Raw genomic sequence first — 25,895 nt, 5'->3', positions numbered from 1 at the left:
TATTTTAATTGATCAATATTGTCAATATTAGCATTTAGTTATATTATTTATCATCATTATTTACTAGTATAATAGTTTTCATGAGGCAAGAGCCTATAACACAACGGTAAATTGTGAGTCCCTTATTTGAGAGGTCTTGGGTTTGACTCTACTCGAGCTTAATAAATAATAATAATAATTAATCACAACACATTAGTAATGAATCTTGGCTTCTACCTCTTACCAATATAAAATAAATAAATAATATTTTTCATTATTATATTATTTTGTTATATCATTAATCATTATAATAATAATTTTTTTAATATTTCAATTTAGTCACTAATAATTATTTATATTACAATCATAATTTTATTAATTAATTATAAATCTTCATTGAGGATGGGAGACATCACTCAAAGTGCGATTTTCACTTGCACAAGTCGTCTCTAGACGATTAAGTTTGATGCAAAATGATTCTTACCTACTTGTAACATAAATTAGAGAACAACAAATATGACTATTAGAGACATACTTCAAAAAATAATACATATTCTACAATCAAGTTATGAAAATCAGAACTAGTAATTTTATAATTTAAATTAAAGTACTAACTTGAGTTTGAGTTCACTTGCGTTTAGTAGCTCCAAATGTGGGAATATTCTGAGTATTCCTTGGGTCATGTGGTGGTTTGTGACAAACATGTGGATGTCCTCAGCCTCTTCATACACCTCTTGGATCCACCTAATATTGTTCTCAATTTTTTGCAACATAAGATTGAGTGAATTGACTACACAAGTTGTCTGAAAGATATGTTTATATCGCTCTTTAACCAACAAAATAGCAGCTCTACAATTCTTTGCATTGTTTGTTAAGTACTTGGACAATATTTCTAGCTCCCACTTGTTCAGTGGAAGAGATGAGAATATCAACAATAAATGACCCATCTTTTACTTACCCCTTACAATCTATAGATTTGAAAAACATTTTCTCTTAGGGGAGACTTCCATGACATTGATTAAGGGATGATTTTCTTACAACTTTCAATTCATCTGAAACAATTGATACCCCTGTTTCAATCCATGAAAATCCATTATGGGTTTCAATGCATCATCAATCCCCTGACCTATCTATCAATTATGTTATCCTTACTCCATAATTGAGGCTCTTTTACCCTCTTGGAGCTTCATTGACAATTTTGAACATTTTCGTCCAGTATGGAGAAAGAACAATAGTAAAAGGTAGTCCATTTGCATATAAGTATCTTGCCACATCGATGTTGTCAATTTCTTGACACTCATTTTGAAATGCAGTTTCCAATGGTCCATTTCTTTTGTGTGTAACAAGTGCTTCAGATTCAGTATCATGGCCAGCTAAGATAGTATAAAAGGAGTGGTCTTTTATGACAATATTTGTAGAAGGGGGTTGCATTCACATTCCTTTTTAAACTTTTACTTCCAATTTTGTCTTCGCGATTCTCTTTTCTTTTTCTATGTCATGCTCTTCAATATATCTTAATACTAATTCATTTGGTATATGTGCATTTTTTTACATAGCATTTCGTCTCTTCTCTTGAGAGGTTTTGCACAAATGGCCTACCACCCAATAATAAGAACTATTCGTTTTCTACATTACAATCTTGACATTTCTAATGGAATGCACCACCTCTTGGAAAGGGTTTTACAATATCAACATGCTTTTACAAAGGAGAATCAAAATGGGGTTATATTCTTTGTTTCGTATTGCTTATGGATGAAGAGTTAGATACCATCATAGTTTCTTTTCCTATGACAATTTTTTTATACATATGCAATATAAAAGCTAAAGAACAAAAATATCTAAAAAATCTAGGTAGATCTTATGGACAATGAAAGAGATGAAAAAATAAAAAACTTATACAAATAAAAAAGCAAATGGAAAAAGAATTTACCTTTTCCACTCACTGTAATCTTGCATACGTGTAGGAATGAGGCACAAATAGTTAAAGAAGATGCACACATCAATCTTCCAACTCCTTGCATAACTAAACTCTTGCTCAACCACCTATTTTCTCTAGCTTAAGAGAAAATTACCTATTTGCACACCGCAAATGAGAGTTAGAAGATAGCCTAAGCCTTTAAATCCACTCTTTAGGGTTGTGGATGTCAAAAAATTATTAAAATTGGAACTAAAAACAACTTGGCTATTGACCATCTGCCAGACCAAGTTTGGTCATGGTTTTATTTTTTTCACATGTTCTGTGCGGGTCCAAGTTGGCTGTGGATTGGTTCAAACCGACTTTTGGTGGGCCGAGCCCTATCTTGACCCAAATGCAGACTGGACCAGTACCATGAACCAATTTGTATTGTGGCTGGTCCAAGGATCTTGACATTGGGACTTGGTGAGTCACCTTGAAACAAGCCACTTGGCTAGTTGGGTGAGTTTTGGTGAGTCTAGGTTGAGTCCGTGTATGAGCCCCTTAGACTTGCCTAGGGTCACTTGGCTTGGGACTCGCTGAGTTTGGGAGCTTTGATCATGATTCATTTATTTATGTGCCTTGTTTGGAGAGTGTGTATTGTGGCTGGTCCAGGGATCCTGACATTGGGACTCGGTGAGTCACCTTGAAACAAGCCACTTGGCTAGTTGGGCGAGTTTTGGTGAGTCTGGGTTGAGTCCGTGTGCGAGCCCCTCGGACTTGCCTAGGGTCACTTGGCTTGGGACTCACCGAGTTTGGGAGCTTTGATCATGATTCATATATTTATGTGCCTTGCTTGGAGATAGTGTCTTCCTTGCAAGTTCTGTATCTTGCCTTTAGGTTGTGCATCTCAATTTGCATGTCCTTTTGTATCTCGGTCTAGGGTAGTGCACCTTGCTTTGCAAGTATAGGGAGCAATGTGCTTCCTTGGTAGTGATTCTAAATTAAACATTGTAATACTTGTTTAGTATATTGCGAGATAACTCTCATTGTGATTTTCTCTTTTTGGGTTTTCCACATAAATCTAGTGTTCTCTTATGCACGGCATTCCTTTCTTTATCTTCTTCATGCTGCTACACACAAAAGGATTAAATGACTTTTGAAATTGCATTGAGAGTTTTGGTTTAATACTGATTAATACCCCTCTCTTAGTCTCAAGGTGTGTTTAATAGATAGGGCCTACTATGAATATATGAAAATAGGTATACAACATTGTGTATATATGTACATATACGCATGTTTATATATGTATATTTGCATACAGAAATATATATACAATGAATATGTACACATACGTACATATACATCTATACATTTATGTATATGTATGTACATATATTTACATACAAACATATATGCATATACATGTATATACATATACATGTATATACAATGTACATACATAAATATAACTCTTACCATGAAATGGCCTTTGTATTGCCATTCCCGAAGCATGCTACCTGCTGTTGTTACCCCTGAAATGCCATGGAACATGGGAGAGAAAGGTTATTGAAAACATAAAAATATCAATTCAGTTCGTTGAAGTGCATATCATTGAATTCTTTAAAACTGTCTTCATTAAGTTTTTATTTTCTTTACACCAAACTGTTCATTATATTGATTTTGATATGCCTTACATTAGGGTTAGTGGAGGATGCAATCTTTATAATCAAAGATATAAATGCAATCATTTATAATGCCACCAAATTTCTTGTATAAGAAAATGCTGCTGATTCTCATGTTGCTTTTTTCTTTTCTTGCATTCTTAGTATACTCCATTCAATACTCTGGTTTAATTATAGTTCATTTTATGTTAATCCAATAACGTTCACTTCTCATGACTTGACTGGAGGTTTGTGGATTGTACAAGTGTAAAATACTAAGAGGATTGAGAGCATTTTCCCAATTTATCTCCTCAAAATTTACTCTGAAATTTGCTGTGTATTCTGTCGGAATGTTTAATAATAATATACACAGATTTTTGCTGAAACTGTTTTCTTCAAATATGTCCAGTTTGAACATTAAAAAACATTTATATTGCTTGTTGGTAGTGAGGATCTGTAGTTCAGTGAGGATACCTGTTAACCACTGGTAACAGTAGGTTTTGTTGTTCATTCTCCGTCTTGTAAAAATCAATGCTTGCAGTTGATCTCAATTGACAACAATTGTGATTAAATTTATGCAGAGTATGAAATCTTGGAAGTAAACAGTGTCTGTTTTGATTCACATCTGTTATTATATAGTAACAAATCCATGGTAAAATATTGTCTGCATATGCCACTTTAATCTTGCATGCTAACATCGGTGAAATGAAGGGTGATCTCAGTAATATGCAGTTTTTAACTCCTTGTGAGGAAGTTGCTGTTATCATTACTTCTGTTATTGATCATTTTATAAAAAATCTGGAGTAAAAATCTATTAGAAAAATAAGTATATCATTTTTCTATGTTGCCTTGTGTTAGTGAATGTTCAATCCGGGAAAATTGTAGATACTGCAGATGCAAATAAATTCCTCGTTTTTTGGCCATTGGTTTTTATTTTTGATTGATGATTATTCTAATTCATTATTCAATAATATTGTTTTTTGCTTTTCACTGAACCTATTCTTAAATATAGGAAATATTGAAGCGCCCTGTTATGGAATTGCTGAAACAAGAAAAAATGAAGTTCGGTTCAGGAAATCTTGACTCTTTTAGTCTTAATGCTTTGGAGGGTGAAGAAATTCAAAGCAAATTTGAAGATATTGAAACCAGTAGTGCTGGGAGGTTAGTTGTGCTTAATTTCAAGATTACATGCTGTACAATTTTGATTAACTTTTGAAAGAATTATTTCATGAGGGTTGCATACTTAGTGAATATTTTGTTTCAGTAACTGGCATCAGCATATTGCAAATCAATTACAATCGACAAGTCAGATAGCTTCTGATCTTTATAGAGGTTGGATTTAAGGCCTTCTCATGTGTATAATTTTTTGTTTTCTGTGCAATAGAGCTTTAGGTTCATGTTCACCCCCCTTCTCTACCTTTCTTTAAAAGTTGTTTTTGATAGGTAATAATAACCAATACCCTTCTGATAACATGTGAAAATGTTTTGTGAACATTAAGAGGGAATGAGAGTATATCAGCAGAAGACTCCTCTTTTAACAGAGAAATTAGGATGGTATTTAAGCGATGCTATATTTTCAAAAACTGCCTCTGATATGCGCCAAGAAGGATATGAGTCACTCAAGATGGTTTGGAGAAATGTGCTTGATCGTGCATATGATCTCCGCAACACTGAAATTAAGCGATCTGTCAAAAAGAAGGCTCTCACAGACCTTCTGAAGCTTCTAAAATCTATTGGTTTATCACGATACAAATCCACTGTACCAGAGGTAAATTTTCATGTTAACATACCTACAGTAAACTTCAATTCTACATTTACATTAATTTTCTTATGCTAATTGATATAAATTTTGGCATTATAGGAAGAGCGTGAGACATACAGCTATTTTCTGCAACCCTATTTCAATATTACTCATGTACTTGATCCGGCAATCCATTTGAAAGAATCAAAATGCATTAAAATGGATACTATGACTGATCATTTTGAAGCATTACAGTTTAAGAATAATGATTTGAATTGGAGATTGGCAAATGGATACTATTTCAAAAATATGGCACTGATGGTGCACTTGAAGCAAAGCCATCTGAGTTTCCACAAAGATCTCAGTCTACAAGAGGTAATGATTGTAGAGTTCTGTACTTGAGCCAGTTATATTTTAGCATGCAGAGAATGCTGAAGAACTTTTCTATGCAACACAGGTCAAGATTTCATCATCTTTTCTGGAACATCTTCTTTATGTGCAACGTAAGCAGAGGCAAACAGCTTATGAGCTCTCTTCTAATCTTGAACAACTCTCCAAGCTTTCTCTACTGCTGAGAGATTTTGGTACTGAATTATATAGTAGTTTTAATTTGAATGTGATGACTGTTATTTCTTTAGGGGAAAATATATTCTGTTGATTTATGGGAACAAAGTTTTGCTTTCTTCGATGGTTTTTATTCGCTCTAGCTTTTGAATGCAGTTTCTAATATCTGGTATAGTTTGAAATTGCTGAAGCGTGTCTTCTCTATTTTACAGGAAGTGCTACTACAGAGGATATGGTGCCGATTCCCTATAGGCAGCATGCTATCCGTAGATTGATGTGGGATCAGAAGGTAGATGTCTTCAGAATTCAAATTATTTTATTTTGTTATCTAATTTTTTCAAGCTTCACTCTATGCTACTAAGCTGTGATTTCTATCAACTGATTTCTAACTACCTACTTCCTTGGTCTTTGCAGCATATTTTTGATAGTCTATCCACTGTTTCTTCCGAAATTTCTATGTTCCTAAAGACAGTGGGAAGTGTCCATGGTTGCCCATTGACAACTCTTGGTGCTGAGGTGAAAAACATGCAAGTCTTCTCTGATAAACATATGCATTCGTTGAACAATTCAAAGGTATGTTGGAAGCCACCATAAATAATGCTATGTATTAGTTAAGAATTGAGATATCCTATTTTATTTTTGTATCATCATACTGATATGTGGGCATGCCTGATAGGTCTCTCTGGACAAGTATCTTCTTGGAAGTAACTTGATAGCTGTCAACTCTAATCAACAATCATGGCCATTTATTGTTTCTAAAGAAATGGAGGAAGTAGTACAGATAAACTTTATGGTTATAAAGCAAATGCAAGAAGATATCTTAACATTATATCAAGACTGCAATATTGAATATGGCTCAATTCCGTCCTTGATGTACCTGTCTGACCTCCTTCAGAAGGTGATGTTTATCTCCACTATGTTTGCATATTTTTTATTAGCAGTGTTACTTTTCTTACTCCCAATTCTATTATATCTTTTATATCTTTTGTATAAAGCCAACTTCTTTTTCAAAATTTCCCGAAATGAAGAATAGGATTAAACCATTATATGGTTCATACTTGTATGTCCGATGATATGACATTTATTGCAAATAAATTTGAGGTTCTCCATAAAGTTGGAGAACATCGTGATCAATATAAGCAAAGATAACTCCTTTCTGACGTATCTGAAGATCAAATTCTATGATTACATCATTCAATGTAGATTGAAGGAGCCACTTAGGTCCTTGTGATTCAAGGTGTTTGTTTGAACAGTATCTCACCTCTCTCTTCAGTGAGATTATGGAAATAAAGTCTTCGAAAGTGTTAATTAAAATCCATTAGTTTTGGAAAGTGGAAATAATATCAATTGTTCTTTGTGGAGCATCTATCAAGCTTCTGAGTTGAAAATGAGGATGCTTATAATGGAAAATGTTATACTGAACATTATTCCACCTATACTGTTCCAAGTGAGAGAAGGAACCTAACATTTTGGGAAATGTAATTTATTATCCTTTTAATCTTCTCAAGTATCAAAGAAGTACCATTGTTGAAATAAAACTCTCATTCTCTTTATCAGTTAATTTATATATTTCATTCTGTTACAAAATACTTGATTCTGTGTTTTATATGTTACAAACTTGAAATATATATTATTTTTCCTTTCTCTCACTTTTGGCTGCCAGAGCTAATTTATATATTTCATTCTGTTACAAACTTGAAATATACCATTTTTCCTTTCTGTCACTTTTGGGTGCCAGAGGTTTTGAACTGTGTCTGGACGAATCTTTAGGCTAGAAGGGCTAAAGATTTGCACGGATAACAATCCTTTCATTCCAATCTGTTGGACTCCCTGACAGATAAAAATATTGAATAAGATCATTATAAGATAGATGCACCAATATCCCTCACAATTTCTAAAACGATCTTAATTTTTACAATTGACCAAAAACATTTCAGTAGCTGTATGCTTTTTTATTTCTTTTCTTGAGGGTGTTTATATACATTTTGAATTCCCTAGCTGTATCAAATAATAGTAGGTTCAAACTATAAGCTTTGTTGTCTTATTTTCAGCAGTCAGCTGTGAGAACTTTGAAATGAGAACTACAGGTGTTAGAAGTAAACAAATATAGACTGTTCCACTAATATTAGAACTTATCAATATGAGTTTTACATTCATTGGTTCATTGGAACTGCCCCACAAAAATTATGAAGTTTGTTAACTTGTTAGAAAATCATTGCATTTACATTGACAATGACTAACGAAATTTATCAAGCTGTTATATTGATTGGCATCATGATTTTTTTTTTCAGGGAATGCAATTGTTTCATGAATACATTAATGATACTGAAGGGCTCTCTTGCAACATCAATGAACTGAATACCTGTTTTCTAGAATCTCATGAAAAATCTATTTCAGCAATCATGATTGCAGTGCAAAATATCAAGAAATTGAATGACAGAGTAGGGGATCATGGTTTGTCTCATACACAAGTGCCTTCTTTGGCAGTCGAGAATATGGATCTCGGAGGAAATTTGCAAACATGGGAATCCCTGTTTAGCCAACAAATATCAAACCTTCGCTTGGGTACCATACAGAGGACACTTTTTGAAACAATTTCAGCTGCTGTAAGACGATTCTCCATTCTATTTAATAATTTTTTGTTATGTTCATATGTTTCATATGTTATTGGTGTGCAGCTGATTCATTCATTTTATATTCTTCAGATTTCTCTTTCTTCTGATGTTATCTTTTTTTAGGTTAAACTCTTCAGCTGTGGAACTCAGGATAAAAACGAGCTTTGTATCTCCACAGGAAAAATGTTAGGAAGTTTATATTTATTTGTGCATATGATCATAAGTGCTGGGAAGGCAGTTCTTTTTGATTATGTAAACATGCATAAGACAGTAAGTTCTTTTTTGTTCCCTGATAGGCATTCTATTCAGTTTTCTGGTCCTTGATTAGCCAATTATTTTGAGAAGGGATTTTGATTTGACGTTCTAGATTTTCAATTTTTCTATTTGTTTTTATGGCATTTCTATAATGTCATATATTATGCCTCTGATCATGTTATACCTCTGATTTTTGTTTGTGTAGGTAGCAAAATTGGATTATATCCTCTCAAACATCTTTGTAGCATTGTATACTGATGGTTTCTGTGTAACTAAAGAAGATCCCGAGAATGAGGGAGATAATCTCAAGTTTGAAGATGCTACTGGAACAGGCATGGGAGAGGGTGAAGGTGCCAAGGATGTAAGTGATCAGATCCAAGATGAGGATCAACTTCTTGGCAGTTCTGACAAGGTATTTATTATACACTTTGGTTTTTATTGCTATGCTGAGTTTTGTCACATCTCTGAGGTTTCGTTTTTATATTCATTTAGCCTGTAGGATTTTTAATTACCATCCTTTGCATTTCATGTCTCAGCCAAGTGAGGAACCTTCTTCATCTGCAAAAGGTCCCAGTGAGCATGATAAAGGCATAGAAATGGAGCAAGACTTTTCTGCAAGTGATATGCACAATGTTAGTGAGAATTCAGGGGATGACAGTGGGGAGGATGATGAGGATGTAAATCTGGATTCAGCTATGGGGGAGACAGGTGAGGATGACGAGGTGGTTGATGAACAGCTATGGAACAAAGAGGATGATGTTCAGCCACAAAATAAAAAAGAGCAGTATGAAAGAGGATCTTCTGTGCAGCAGACAGGTGCAGATTCTGTGGAGCTTAGAGCAAAGCAGGATATGGATGATGGTGAAACAGGCCAACAAAATAAAGATGACAAGGAAGGTGCTGCAAATGATGACATGGAAATTCCTGACAATTCAGGTGCTGATGTGACTGACATTCCCGAGGAGTTAACCATGAACAAAGATGATGCATATTCAGAACCTACAGGGATGCAACCCAATTTGGAGGAGGAATTCAAACTTAATGATGATATGGAGGTGGATGAGCCTGAAGGTTCAGATGAGGCTAAGGATGAATCTGATTCATGCCTCGATGATATGACCACTGAAAATAATATGCAAGATGGGGAATCAGCAAAAGAAGACTCTTACATGGAAGATTGCAAGCAAGTTGGAAATGATTCTATGGAGCAACAGCAAGATGAACATATTGAAAATGGTGAAATTAAAGAAAATTCATCTGGAGGAGTTGAACAATCAGTTGAAGCTTATGAAAGTTCCTCACATGTTGGGGCTTCTCAGAATCTTCCAGATTTTCAACATATTCCAAATATGGCAAAAAGCAATGATTATCATAAAGCAAATGAAGGATTAGAAAACAGCATTATTTCTGAGGTTCAAAATGATATTATTCTTGAAGATAGTCATGCAGATGGACATAGTTCTATTGGAGGTGCGCTAAGTGCAGCTGCTGCTGAGCTGCCATCATCATTTCCTGATAGTGGAAAGGAAGGCATGCCTGATCCTAATGTACCTGCATCATCTGAAAGACATTTGCAATCTTTAGAAAGAATGAGGGCCAATCCTTTTCGTAGCATTGGCGATGCCTTGAAAGACTGGAAAGAGAGGGTAAAAATATCAGATACTGCATCACAAGATCCTAATAGAGATGACTCTTCCAAGCAAATGGATGAGTTGGACATGGATGGGGGAGAGGAGTTTCAATTTGTGTGTGAAGGAGATCAGGGTCATGCCCAAGCACTAGGTGCTGCTACTACTGATCAACTTGACCAGAACCTAAATACAAACAATTCAATTATGGAGGAAGAAGACGTTAGTGTGATGGAGAATTCATACTTTTTAAATGAGTCTGAAGAAATAGAAGCAGAAGATAACCCTGTCTTAGAGAAAAATCTTAAAAGCATCAAGAATAAATCAAAGACGGAGCATGATACAGTTATTGGAAATGAATCATCGTTTTCAACAAAAAGTGTGAATGTTGACATGGCTTTAGATCATGAAAATCAAGCAAGGGATCAACTTGGAAGTTTTGTGTCAATTGAAAGACAGCATCAACATAAAACTCTATTCCCAAATAATGTGTCAACGATTAGTGACTCTTCTTGGACTGAGGAAGATAACAGAAAATTGAGAAAGGACATTGAGATGATATTCAAGGAACATCACAATGCTTCTGAAAATGCTTCAGTAGTTTGGGCAAAGTATGACCAACTTACTACAAGGCTTTCACAAGACTTGGCAGAGCAGTTAAGATTGATCATGGAACCAACCTTAGCAAGCAGGCTTGAAGGTGATTACCAAACTGGGAAGCGTATTAATATGAAAAAGGTAAGAAAATCAATTTGTTCATTCTTTTGTAAGTGATGTGAGGCATTACATTTATATAATTTTTCTTTATTGCAATTTAAAGGATTCCGGAATTTTCTATGGATTGCATATTTCAGGTCATTCCTTATATTGCCAGTCAGTTTCGAAAAGATAAGATCTGGCTACGCCGCACAAAGCCCAATAAACGACAATACCAGGTTGTTTTAGCACTTGATGATTCTCAAAGCATGTCGGAAAGTCAGTGTGGTCATATGGCACTTGAAGCTCTCATTACCATATGTAAAGCAATGTCACAATTAGAAGTAGGACAGTTAGCGGTTGCAAGTTTTGGAGCAAAAGGTAATGTCCGTTTGCTGCATGATTTTGATCAACCCTTCTCAAGTGAAGCAGGTCTCCAGGTAAACATGCTATTGTTTGGCAGTTTGAAACAAGCTTTCTTTTTCTTTTTCACTGCCAAATAAAAGCCAACATTATTCAATTAACATAGCCATAACATGGGTTTATGTAGATGATTTCAAAATTTTCGTTCAACCAAGATAACACTATAGCAGATGAACCTGTTGTTGACCTCCTCACATACTTAACTCACATGTTAGACCATGTTGCAATGAGTTTATCTGGACCTTCTAGCCGGCCTGAAATTCAGCAACTTGTGTTGATCATTGCAGATGGTCGTTTCCATGAAAAGGTATGACAGGTGTTATGTTAGTAAGAAACAAAAAGGAAAAAGCATGACTTCTCGCTTTCATTTGGGACAATGTTGCATTGCATTATATATATATATATATATATATGCACACACACATGCACACTCTTTGCTGAATAAATTATTTATGCTATAAAATCTATTGCTCATGGTATTTAATTTTATTATTTAGTAAATGGTCTTCAATAATCCTTTGTGGTATTGTAACGAGTCTAGTGACCCATTATTTGGGATTATAGATATTAACATAATGGTTTCTAATTTTTCATTTCATTTTTGCAAAGGTTAAGTGTGAGTTACCATGTATGCTTGATTATGCTATAACAAATTTCTGCCTCTAATATTGGTTTATAAGCCACATTCACAAATTCTCTATCTGGCTAAGATTATTACTTTGATATCTGTATTCATTATTATTCTTCTGATTAGTTTGTGATTTTTTTTGGGTTTTGCATGATTCTCTATACAATTGTGGGGTTTTTGTGGGTTTTTGCCCAAGTTACCAATTCGGGTTTGGGAACGGATTCGGGTTTGAGTATGGGTTCGTGGGTTCGGGCAAAAAAAATTTCTCATTTGGTTCGTGAGTGAGTGCGTGTATGTATACACACACACACACACACACACACACACACACACACACATAGACACACACATATATGCATTATATATACAACAAAAAAAGAGAAGCGTGCATAATTGCAAAACTTAGTCATTTCATAGTATGAGTGTATGTTGCTTGATCATTGATCAATGCCAAATGTCAAAGATATACATTAAATACCCACTCATTAATCTATGTTCATGTTTGTAAACAAAATCATACAGTGAATTACTATTGCAAAAAGAAATTTCAAAACATAGTGTAGTTCATTGTGATAACCCCAACTGGTTATTGCTGTAATAACATCAATTTCCTTTATTAATCGGAAGTTTTGCATTTTGTCAAACACTTGGCAATCATTCTCGAATTCCACTACATGCTACAGGTAAAGATATGCACATATTGAAATTTTTGGATTGATCAAGAAGTTAAACACATGGTAAAATGACTTAAATAACCATGCCAATTATACACAAGTAATCTTCACTGAGATACCAAAACATTGAATGAATTTTCAATCAAACAATACTACAATTTATTGCTCTATATCAAAATTATAAAATTACAAATGTCATGAAAGAACCTTTAATTTCTCATAGCTTGTATACCAGGTGCAGCAAGTAGGTCACAAACATCAGTAGTACTCGCCAAACAATTCTCAATTCTTTTAGCAATCGCCTACAATCTGATCACAGCCAAAGACCTAATCGCCCACCTGATGTAATGCCCCGCCAAGGGATCCAAAGAATTAACCTAGAATTTCACTAAGTTTGGTAGCATTTTTTTTTTAAAACATGAAAGTGAATACCACATATAACTTATACACAATAACGGAAGCAATAGCAATGTCCATCTAAAAGTAAACATTACATAACAGATTACATTCTTTAAGGATCCCTTAATGTTGAATTACATCTAAGTCAACTAACATTATTGAATCTATCTAATATAACAACCACATGAAATAATAATGATAAGTCCAATGTTTATACATTTCATTTCAAATGCTCAATCATCCATTGTACATGTCACAGGGTATGAAAAGCTTAAAAGAATATACATATGTGAAATATGGTACATCATCCTATTCTAATCCATGATACATCATCATAGAAGATATATATCCATCATAAAGATCAAACATAATAAACTAAGTGCACGGTTCCTCCCAACCGTTAATAGCATCATTAGACCATCGTGGGCCCTAGCCATCCCTCCGTGCGTAACATTCCAAATCACCGAAGAGATCATCGGTATTAACATAGTAGGAATGTCACTCCTATCATATACTATATCATATGCATAAAGTAATCTAACATGCAAATAGAAGCATAAGATAACATCATCTAACATATGCTAATCATCAATGAAAGGATACATATCCACCATCATGAAGGACGCATCAACCACGATGTCTCAATGAATCTCAAATGATAAGAGTGAAAAAAAACACTACCACCCGACCGCGTGGTACCTAAGTGGTCCACTCCCACCGTGCTGAGGAGATAATCTCAAGTCCCAAACAGGCTATCCAAAAACACATAACATAAATCTCTATAAGTCCAGGAATCCTAAAAATATACTAACTCAAAGGTTCCAATCACAAAACCGATATCTAATTCCCAGAGGCACACGAAGACATGTAGGAACCTACTATGCAAGCGAGAAAGTGTCATCGCATATATCATGTACAAGTTACCCTGGTAGTTAGCTAAACTCCACGGGTCCATACCGATCCTTATGTGGCCACTAGTATCCTCTCATACTGACGAAGCATACTATGGAATGCAAGGTCGCAACCATGCGTTTTCTCTACTCCTATCCTAGTCTGTACAAGCACTTAAGGCATGGGCGAGAACAAAACACTTATCTTTTTAGGTTCATTTACTTAGTATTAGGTGTGAATGTTTTCACTTTCTTAACCAACTTACAATGAGTTACCCTGGTAGCCTCTTAGGGCCCCGACCCCCATTGCAAGCCACTTCCTGACACTACATGCAGATAACCTACCCTAAGCTCATGGAATCATAAAATATCAAAATCACAAAAGATAATTCCATAATAAAATCATCAAATATGCATAAAAGCATCAAATCTCCATGAGCAAGCATCCATAGAAAATCATGATCACAACAGCTCTCTATTGGCAACTGAAGTATCACTGATAATCAAAAGTATCCATTGGTTCTCAATAACCAAAATATATCTCAATCATACTGATCGAAGACTCCAAAATGGTTGAGTCAAAACATGTCACAACATGACATCATAAATCAACATTTCAGTCCCATCATGGCGACTAGAAAATAAACCAAGGATAACTGATCGATGAACCAAAAATGGTTAAGTCAAGTGTCTCATACATAAGAATCTCAACTATAACAATCAGTAATTACAAACATTACATAGAGCATTCCATCACATAACCATGGTTGGGTTTATAAAGATCGAGATTAAAACATCATCATGACATCACAATCACATAACCCCCAAGCCTCTAGTAGATGTCCTATAACTGGTCAACACTAGTCAACCCAAAACCCAAAACAATAGCATAAAGAATACAAAATGCAAACACGTTTTGGTTTTGCTAAATTACATACTTGAATTAAATGTGGAGGTTTCAGTTTACGTTTTCCAATTTAGATATCAAGTGGAGAAGTTTCACATTTTACCTAACCCATGTATTGTATTGATAGGTAAAAGTTTTTCCCCAAAAACCATTAGACTCAATTTTCTAATTGATCTAATAATATTTTATTTATATAAACTTTGTTTGAAAATGACATTCCCAATGAATCCAAAATTATCAAACAATTTGCATATTCCAAAACTTCGATTTATAACACGTTCTAATAATTAACCTTAATTAAACTAAGTTTAATTAAGTTAATTATTGATATCTCTTCATAATAATTATTAATCATATTTTAATCTTTTATCCTTACAAAATGATCCATCTATATAAATCATTTTAAATAAAATAATTATTTATAACTAACATACATACATACATACATACATACATACATATATATATATATATATATATCAATTGATAATGACTTTTAAAAAATATATATAAAAATCGATCACCATTCCTAACCAAAGCCAAAAGCAATTTATATTGAATCGCCGCCGATCATATTGGTGGCGCGCGATTAAACCCGTCGAGGGTACTCTGCATTTGCAGGTACCCTGCTACGACTGCCATATGGCAGTACCTTGTCGCAGGTACACTGTGCATGCAGGTACCCTGCGACCCGCTTAACTAATGAACAGTGGGGAGAAAGGGGGGTACGGGGTATAACCCGCCCCTCCACACATTATTATATGCGTTTTTTTTTTTAAAAAACGACTTTGCCAATAGTCGCCCAATTTTAAAATCGTTTTCTATGTAACGTTTGTAGTTTGCATTCGAAATTTTTAATAAAGTTTCGTCACTGCGATTTACAAAATACGATGATTCAATATATATATATATATGCATATATATATGTATATATATGTGTGTGTGTGTGTGTGTGTGTGTGTGTGTGTGTGTGTGTGTGTGTATTTATATATATATACTTGCAGAATTTAATCAAGTATCACAACATATATATATATGTTTGTAGATTCAAAAATATAAACATGTATATTTTACAATGAGCATATACACAATTTATTTAAAGGTTCCAATTTTCAGAATTTTCCTATAAACTTTTTTGATCTCAAAATTTACCCAATGGTGTATATATATATATATATATGTTTGCAGATTTGAAAATATAAACATGTATATTTTACAATGAGCATATACACAATTTATTTAAAGGTTCCAATTTTCAGAATTTTCCTATAAACTTTTTTGATCTCAAAATTTATCCAATGGTTTTCTAATGGATTTGGCTACAATTTAAACCCTAGCCCCGTGTTCTCTTCAGATTTATGCAAATAAGATTCTCAAATAGATTGTAACTACCCATATTGAGAATGCATACAATTAAAATAGGAAAAACTTCAGAAGACATATGGAAGACACGAAGAAGACAAGGAATGCAAGATGCGAAAATAGCATAAATAAAATCACAAGAATCTACTCGGATTCTGATGCTAATTTGCTCTTCTTCAGAAAACCCGCAGAGCAAGCTCCTTCCTTCTTCAGAGTTCCCGAGTCCTTCAATGCTCCAAATGCTCTCCAAACGCTATGTCTAAGCTTCTAGGAATGCTTGAATATAAAGAGCTCTCAGGAAACACCTAGAATGTCTCTAGAAACAGCTAGAAGGTGTCACCGACTAAGCATGTGTCTTTTCCAACCTTCTAGATGAGTCATAAGGTTGTAGACACCCTGTGCTTAATTGATGCACTAACCCCCGTGTTGTTGACATATGAGAAATAGAAAGGTGCATTAACTCCTAGGCAAGCTTATAACTCTAATTTACTTTTTATATAATTTCTATTTAAATTTTTATAATTTTTATTTTAATTTTTATAACTTTTATTATTATTATTTATTACTTTATTATTATTTTATAATTATTATTAATTTTTTAATTTCTAATTTTTTTTATTTAATTCTTTTTCCTCAATTAATTCTCATTTAATTTATTATAATCAAAATATCAAAGATCATGATATTTTATATTAATTTTCTCAAATAATTAATTTATTAATTAAATCTATTTATTAAGACTTAATTAGTAGAAAATTCACCATAGACCTCCAAGATAAAATATGAAAACCCATCATAGAGCTATTCACACAAAATCAGTCTAAAGGGTTAAAATCACGAAATATGTCATCCGACACATTCGGTGGGTAAAATATCTAGATACTTGTCCTACCTCACTAGGACAATTGGTTTGAGGGTTTGGGATTTGGACTTGAGAATTTATCTCCCTTCTCTTATCATTGAGATAGTATAATAGGGTACGCTCATCCTGGCTATTCAGGGGAAGTCGATACCCGGTACTTGCAACCTGCAGAAAAACCATGCATGTACATACAATATATATAATGCTAAGCTAAACAGGCAATGGCAGGAAGTGGTGCATCGTGTAGATCTCGACTAGCAGGTGACTACGACTTGCTTCCTTAACCATATCAAAAACGCCATACAATATGAGCAAACACGCACACCATACACATGCAAGTATGGGGTAAGTATCCATAATAAAACACATGAGATAATAAACCATCTAACTAATCATCAACAATAACTGAAAGCAATGTAATGATCATCATACATACATGAAATGTAAAGTCTAAATGATCTCATCATATACCAACTGAATCCATAACATAATGTTTGATAGTCTCAAAACATTACCACTAATCCATCAACATAAAACTAATCTAACATAATCTGATAATAATAGCAACAATGTTCAGAAAAGATGTGAACGAGGGCAGGCACTACATCCACCCCCCCTTGGATTAGGCTTACTCTTGGAAGCCTACAAACAGGTAGGGATATAACTCCCGTAATCTAACTGCATCCTCCCATGTTGCTGAAGAATCATCAGTAGGGTTTGACCCCTGAGGGTCAACTTCCGCTGCTCCAGAATACGAACCGGCTCCAAAGCCAGCTGCCCGTCCTTTACCTGCAACGCATTCTAGTCAAGAACATGTACTATATCAGGAATATACTGCTGAAGCATTGAAATGTGAAAAACATCATGAATGCGAGCTAGGCTGGGCGGTAGAGCAAGGCGGTAAGCAATCGGGCCAATCCTCTCTAGAATCTCGAATGGTCCAACAAAGCGAGGTGCTAGCTTAGAACCCTTTCCGTATCGGATCGGACTCTTTCGCGGATGCACTCTCAAGAAAACCTTATCACCCACGACAAACTGTTTATCAGTCCTATGAGCATCGGCATACTTCTTCTGCCTATCCTGTGCCGTAGTCAAGTGCTCACGGATACGCACTACCTGTTGCTCCATATCACGAAGCATCTCAGGACCCAACAGGATGCGATCCTCAAGGCTGTCCCAACTCAAGGGTGTACGACAAGGACGTCCATATAATGCTTGAAATGGTGCCATGCCAATAGAACTATGATACCCATTGTTGTAAGCAAACTCCACTAGGTAGAGATAGTCCTCCCAATGTGTCTGCCTATCCATCACGTACATCCGTAGCATATCCTCCAAAACCTGATTCACCCTCTCTGTCTGACCATCAGTCTCTGGATGATATGCTGAACTGAAGTTTAATTGCGCTCCAAGCTCATGCTGCAACGATGTCCAGAATGCGGATGTGAATACAGGATCCCTGTCAGAAATGATCTTTCTAGGAATACCATGTAATCTCACAATGTCATGCATGAAGACATTAGCTACAGAAGCTGCTGTGTAGGAAGACCTGATCGGTGAAAAATGCGCCACCTTAGTCAACCGATCAACGGTGACCATGATAACATCATGACGACGAACAGTCAGGTAATCCTACTATGAAATCCATGGAGACGATATCCCACTTCCAAGAAGGAATGAGATTTGGCTGCAAAAGTCCAGCCGGGTGCTGGTGTTCTGCCTTAACCCTTTGACACTCAAGACACCTAGCCACAAAATCAGCAATATCTCGCTTCATCCCATACCAAAAGAACAAACGTCTCAAATCAGCGTGCATCTTCTTGACACCTGGATGTGCTGAGTAAGGTGTATGATGGGCCTCTGCTAAAATCAAGGTGCGAAGCTCATCCAGTAATGGCACATAAATCCTCCCCAAATGTCTCAAAAGACCATCTGATTCTCGAACGTAACCTGCAAACCTACCTTCCAAAGGTCTTCCTGAATCCATCTCTCTGCACACTTCTTGATACCAAGAATCTGTAGGAAGTGCTTGAAGAATCCAACTCCTCAAATCCACACTAAGAGTCATAGATGATACCACATGTCTCCTGCGACTCAAAGCATCCGCCACCACATTCTCCTTTCCTTGAATGTACTTAACCTCAAAATCATACTCGCATAGAAATTCCATCCATCGTTTTTGGTGAGCATTCAAATTAGGCTGGGTGAAAATGTACCGAAGACTGCGATGATCATTATGTAGCTCAAATTTGTGCCCCAACAAGAAATGTCTCCACCTTGTCAAAGCATGAACTACTGCTGCTAACTCAAGATCATGTGTAGGATAATTTAGCTCATGATCCTTGAGCTTGCGTGATTCATACGCAATCACCCATCCATTCTGCATCAACCCTGCCCCAATCCCTTCAAGAGAAGCATCTGTACACACCATGAAATCACCTTCTGGATTAGGTACGGTGCACTGGTCAAAAGCCCCTTGAGCTTCTGAAAAGCTTCCTCACATCTCTCTATCCATACGAACTTCTTTCCTTTCCTCTGAAGAGAAGTGATAGGATGTGCTATCCTAGAGAAGTTCTGGACAAATCTGCGATAATAACCAGCTAGGCCCATGAAACTACGAATCTCTGATACATTAGTCGGTGTAGGCCAATCTGTTATCGCCTGAATCTTTGCAGGATCCACTAAAATACCATCACCTGAAATAACATGCCCTAAATACTGAATCTCCGATTTGAAGAATTCACACTTAGCTGCATTGGCATAAAGCTGATTGTCCCTCAAACACTGCAATATCAACCGCAGGGGTTCCTCATGCTCCTTCTGAGTCTTAGAATATATCAATATGTCATCAAGAAACACAAGTACAAACCTGTCCAGATAAGATCGGAACACACCATTCATCAAACTCATGAAAACGGATGGAGCATTAGTCAACCCAAAAGGTACCACTGTAGACTCATAATGCCCATAGCGCGTTCGAAAAGCGGTCTTGTGAATGTCAGCCTCCTTAATGCGAAGTTGGTGGTATCCTGACTTAAGGTCAATCTTGAAGAATACTGTAGCTCCCTTGATCTGATCAAATAAGTCATCAATCCTAGGCAGAGGATACCTGTTCTTAATAGCCACCTTATTCAACTGTCTGTAATCAATACAAAGGCACAAAGAACCGTCTTTCTTCTTCACAAAGAGCACTGGAGCTCCCCATGGTGATACACTAGGTCGAATGCTCCTTTTGGCCAGAAGTTCCTCAAGCTAAAGACGTAACTCACCCAATTCCTGTGTAGTCATGCGATAAGGGGCTTTAGAGATAGGCTCCGCTCCAGGAATCAGATCAATACTAAAATCAATGTCACTCTTTGGAGGCATGCCTGGAACCTCCCTTGGAAAGACATCTGCGTACTCCTGTAAAATCGGGTGATCTAAAGTCTTCCTCATAGGATCTTCCTCATCAAGATCATTTGCCATAACAACAAATATCTGACATCCCTTACGGAAACTCCGCTTCATTTGCATCGCAGAAATCATCCGCAGAGATATAGGCCTCGGTATCCCAACTATCTTCACATCATTCCCTTGGTCATCTTGGCACATAATAATCTTCTTCCTGCAATCTATACTGGCTCTATGACATCCAAGCCAGTCCATGCCTAAAACCACATCATAGGAACCAAGGGGTATGACTCGAAGATCCACTACAGTATCAAAACTTCCTAAGCTAAGCCCACACTTATGAACTACAGAATCTGTGGAGACCTTAATGCCTGAGGCTAGTTCCACTTGCCAACCATGATCTTGCTTCACCGCATCCAGCTTGCACTTAGAAACTATAGATGGGGAAATAAATGAATCTATAGCTCCTGAATCAAACAATACTGAAAGAGATATACCTCGAATAGCACCTGTGGTCTCAACTACTGTCCCCTGATGATCTACTGCTGCAAATACTCTATGAGCTCTACCTGCATCACCAACTGTAGGCTCTGAAACTGTAGGCCTAGGTCCAGAAAACTGAGGTGCTCGCTGTGGACACTGAGCTGCATAATGTCCAATCTAACCACATGAAAAACATTCTGTATTTCTGCCAGATCCTCTACCCATAGGTGGTACATTTGATTGCTGACGATTGTTCTTGCTAACAAAAGAATGGCTACTCTAAGCTGGCTGATTGGGCTGATTTTGTTTGTTGCATTGAGTATTGCGGTTGTTCTTGGAATTAGAACCTTTGCCACCACCTTGAGCCTGAGAATTCGATCCCTTCTGTTGCTGTGTCTACTGAGGTTGCTGCTGATACTGTTTCCCCTTAGAGAAAGAAGGCTTCTTGTTACCACTTGAATTGTAGTTGCCTTTAGATCCTGATGCTGTTGACGCTCCTATAAAACCTCCTTGACCAAGGTTGACACTTTGCTCAACAAGGATAGCTTGACGTACGACATCTTTGAGGGTTTTTGGCTTAAATACCTTGTCACCCCCAACTATACGGTTATTCAAACCCCTAATAAAATGCTGTGTCAACTGAGCTGAATTTTCACTGAATTCTGAAAAAGACATGAGCTCATAAAACTTACGCTCATACTCGGTCACTGACATAGTGTACTGTTTGAGATTATGAAATTCATCTGCCCTTTGCTCTTTCCATTCCTCTAGTAGGAATCGTTCAAGGAAACTCTCTAAGAATAGTTCCCACGTGACACTGCTCATATCAATTCCCAGCTTCTTCTCCTCAATTGTCCACCAAGTGGCCCCAAAATTCTCCAAATTAGTGATCGCAAATCTTGTCTTAACATTGCTGTCGAAGTCCTGCATGGCAAAAATCCTGTCGAGGGAAATAAGCCACTGCTCGGCCACATAACCAGAACCTTGCCCATTGAAAGGCTTGACCTTGGATCTCAAAAGATCCTTCATCTGAGTGGACACAATGGACCTCTGACGATCCTTCCAAGGACTCCTAGATCTGGGTCTATGCTCTTGTTCTATCTGATGTGCTTTGGGCTGTTCTTGAACAGGAGGTAGATGTTCTAGAATAGTCTGCATCATCTGTCTCAAACCAACTTCTTCAGACTTAGCTTGGTCCTCTCGATGGCTCTCTTCCTGCTGCCTACTAGCGTGCTCTCCTTTGCTCTCTTCGTGAGTAGATCCCTCATGGGCAGACTCATGGACATTGATAGCTCTGCCACGACCACAGCCTCTACCACGGCCTCTAACAGAAGACCTAGTCCCAGATACCATCCTACAACAGTACAAAGTACTATTACAATCAAAAGACACATGTTTGCAATAGACTAAGTTCAATTCAATGTTTGTCTATGTTTAGGTTTAAGTAAAATTTTCAGTTTTGAAACTAAGTGTTGAAGTATGAAAAATATATAAGTAACAGTTCAAGTTCTGTTTCAGTTCACCTAGTTTCAAGTTTAAAAAAAAAATACACTTAATAGTTCAAAGTTCTAGTTGTTCCAAAATACCCAGAGCTCCCAATGTAGAAACTCGGGCTTTGATACCAAATGTAATGCCCCACCAGGGGATCCAAAGAATTAACCTAGAATTTCACTAAGTTTGGTAGCATTTTTTTTTTAAAACATAAAAGTAAATACCACATATAACTTATACACAATAACGGAAGCAATAGCAATGTCCATCTAAAAGTAAACATAACATACATAACAGATTACATTCTTTAAAGATCCCTTAACGTTGAATTACATCTAAGTCAACTAACATTATTAAATCTATTTAATATAACAACCACATGAAATAATAATGATAAGTCCAATGTTTATACATTTCATTTCAAATGCTCAATCATCCACTGTACATGTCATAGGGTATGAAAAGCTTAAAAGAATATACATATGTGAAATATGGTACATCATCCTATTCTAATCCATGATACATCATCATAGAAGATATACATCCATCATAAAGATCAAACATAATAAACTAAGTGCACGGTTCCTCCCAACCGTTAATAGCATCATTAGACCATCGTGGGCCCTAGCCATCCCTCTGTTCGTAACATTCCAAATCACCAGAGAGATCATCGATATTAACATAGTAGGAATGTCACTCCTATCATATACTATATCATATGCATAAAGTAATCTAACATGCAAATAGAAGCATAAGATAACATCATCTAACATATGCTAATCATCAATGAAAGGATACATATCCACCATCATGAAGGACGCATCAACCACGATGTCTCAATGAATCTCAAATGATAAGAGTGAAAAAAAACACTACCACCCGACCGCGTGGTACCTAAGTGGTCCACTCCCACCGTGCTGAGGAGATAATCTCAAGTCCCAAACAGGCTATCCAAAAACACAACATAAATCTCTATAAGTCCAGGAATCCTAAAAGTATACTAACTCAAAGGTTCCAATCACAAAACCGATATCTAATTCCCAGAGGCACACGAAGACATGTAGGAACCTACTATGCAAGCGAGAAAGTGTCATCGCATATATCATGTACAAGTTACCCTGGTAGTTAGCTGAACTCCACGGGTCCATTCTGATCCTTATATGGCCACTAGTATCCTCTCATACTGACGAAGCATACTATGGAATGCAAGGTCGCAACCATGCGTTTTCTCTACTCCTATCCTAGTCTGTACAAGCACTCAAGGCATGGGCAAGAACAAAACACTTATCTTTTTAGGTTCATTTACTTAGTATTAGGTGTGAATGTTTTCACTTTCTTAACCAACTTACAATGAGTTACCCTGGCAGCCTCTTAGGGCCCCGACCCCCATTGCAAGCCACTTCTCGACACTACATGCAGATAACCTACCCTAAGCTCATGGAATCATAAAATATCAAAATCACAAAAGATAATTCCATAATAAAATCATCAAATATGCATAAAAGCATCAAATCTCCATGAGCAAGCATCCATAGAAAATCATGATCACAACAGCTCTCTATTGGCAACTGAAGTATCACTGATAATCAAAAGTATCCATTGGTTCTCAATAACCAAAATATATCTCAATCATACTGATCGAAGACTCCAAAATGGTTGAGTCAAAACATGTCACAACATGACATCATAAATCAACATTTCAGTCCCATCATGGCGACTAGAAAATAAACCAAGGATAACTGATCGATGAACCAAAAATGGTTAAGTCAAGTGTATCATACATAAGAATCTCAACTATAACAATCAGTAATTACAAACATTACATAGAGCATTCCATCACATAACCATGGTTGGGTTTATAAAGATCGAGATTAAAACATCATCATGACATCACAATCACATAACCCCCAAGCCTCTAGTAGACGTCTTATAATTGGTCAACACTAGTCAACTCAAAATTCAAAACAATAGCATAAAGAATACACAATGCAAACACGTTTTGGTTTTGCTAAATTACATACTTGAATTAAATGTGGAGGTTTTAGTTTACGTTTTCCAATTTAGATATCAAGTGGAGAAGTTTCACGTTTTACCTAACCCATGTATTGTATTGATAGGTAAAAGTTTCTCCCCAAAAACCATTAGACTCAATTTTCTAATTGATCTAATAATATTTTATTTATATAAACTTTGTTTGAAAATGACATTCCCAATGAATCCAAAATTATCAAACAATTTGCATATTCCAAAACTTCGATTTATAACACATTCTAATAATTAACCTTAATTAAACTAAGTTTAATTAAGTTAATTATTGATATCTCTTCATAATAATTATTAATCATATTTTAATCTTTTATCCTTACAAAATGATCCATTTATATAAATCATTTTAAATAAAATAATTATTTATAACATACATACATACATACATACATACATACATACATACATACATATATATATATATATATATATCAATTGATAATGACTTTTAAAAAAATAAATATAAAAATCGATCACCATTCCTAACCAAAGCCAAAGGCAATTTATATTGAATCGCCGCCGATCATATTGCTAGCGCACGATTAAACCCGTCGCAGGTACTCTGCATCTGCAGGTACCCTGCGACCACTGCCATATGGCAGTACCTTGTCACGGGTACACTGCGCATGCAAGTACCCTGCAACCCGCTTAAGTAATGAACAGTGGGGAGAAAGGGGGGTACGGGGTATACCCGCCCCTCCACACAAAAAAAAAAAACTTTGCCAACGGTGGCCCAATTTTAAAATCGTTTTCTATGTAACGTTTTTAATAAAACATTTGCAGTTTGAATTCGAAATTTTTAATAAAGTTTCGTCACTACGATTTACAAAATACGATGATTCAATATATATATATATATGCATATATAGATGTATATATATATATATGTGTGTGTGTGTGTGTGTGTGTATTTATATATATGTACTTGCAGAATTTAATCAAGTATCACAGCATATATATATATTCGAAAATAGAAACATGTATATTTTACAATGAGGATATACACAATTTATTTGAAGGTTCCAATTTTCAGAATTTTCCTATAAAATTTTTTGATCTCAAAATTTACCTAATGGTTTTCTAATGGATTTGGCTACAATTTAAACCCTAGCCCCGTGTTCTCTTCAGATTTATGCAAATAAGATTCTCAAATAGATTCTAACTACCCATATTGAGAATGCATATAATTAAAATAGGAAAAACCTCAGAAGACATATGAAAGACACGAAGAAGACAGGGAATGCAAGATGCGGAAATAGCATAAATAAAATCACAAGAATCTACCCGAATTCTGATGCTAATTC

General features: G+C 35.8%; 1 protein-coding gene across 4 annotated transcripts in view; it reads left to right on the top strand.

The window, feature by feature from the left end:
* LOC149535255 (midasin-like protein) overlaps positions 1–25,895 on the top strand; it is a 216,133-nt gene that overhangs the window by 182,122 nt on the left and 8,116 nt on the right. For 3 of the 4 annotated variants that reach the window (XM_089803665.1, XM_089803666.1, XM_089803664.1), the window contains exons 62-75: positions 4,550–4,698; positions 4,802–4,869; positions 5,037–5,305; positions 5,399–5,653; positions 5,736–5,862; positions 6,055–6,131; positions 6,257–6,415; positions 6,519–6,740; positions 8,134–8,448; positions 8,581–8,727; positions 8,918–9,124; positions 9,249–11,078; positions 11,195–11,476; positions 11,587–11,766. In XM_089803665.1, the coding sequence (XP_089659791.1) occupies positions 4,550–4,698; positions 4,802–4,869; positions 5,037–5,305; positions 5,399–5,653; positions 5,736–5,862; positions 6,055–6,131; positions 6,257–6,415; positions 6,519–6,740; positions 8,134–8,448; positions 8,581–8,727; positions 8,918–9,124; positions 9,249–11,078; positions 11,195–11,476; positions 11,587–11,766 (4,287 nt within the window). Of the gene's footprint in view, positions 1–4,549; positions 4,699–4,801; positions 4,870–5,036; positions 5,306–5,398; positions 5,654–5,735; positions 5,863–6,054; positions 6,132–6,256; positions 6,416–6,518; positions 6,741–8,133; positions 8,449–8,580; positions 8,728–8,917; positions 9,125–9,248; positions 11,079–11,194; positions 11,477–11,586; positions 11,767–25,895 lie in introns of those variants that run through there. The other variant, XR_016356783.1, reaches the window with a different exon arrangement.

This window comes from Cupressus sempervirens, chromosome 10 (assembly GCF_028749045.1).
Source record: "Cupressus sempervirens isolate cs-2001-9-10 chromosome 10, ASM2874904v1, whole genome shotgun sequence".
Classification (NCBI taxonomy): domain Eukaryota; kingdom Viridiplantae; phylum Streptophyta; class Pinopsida; order Cupressales; family Cupressaceae; genus Cupressus; species Cupressus sempervirens.
This window is presented reverse-complemented; position numbering and strand designations above follow the sequence as displayed.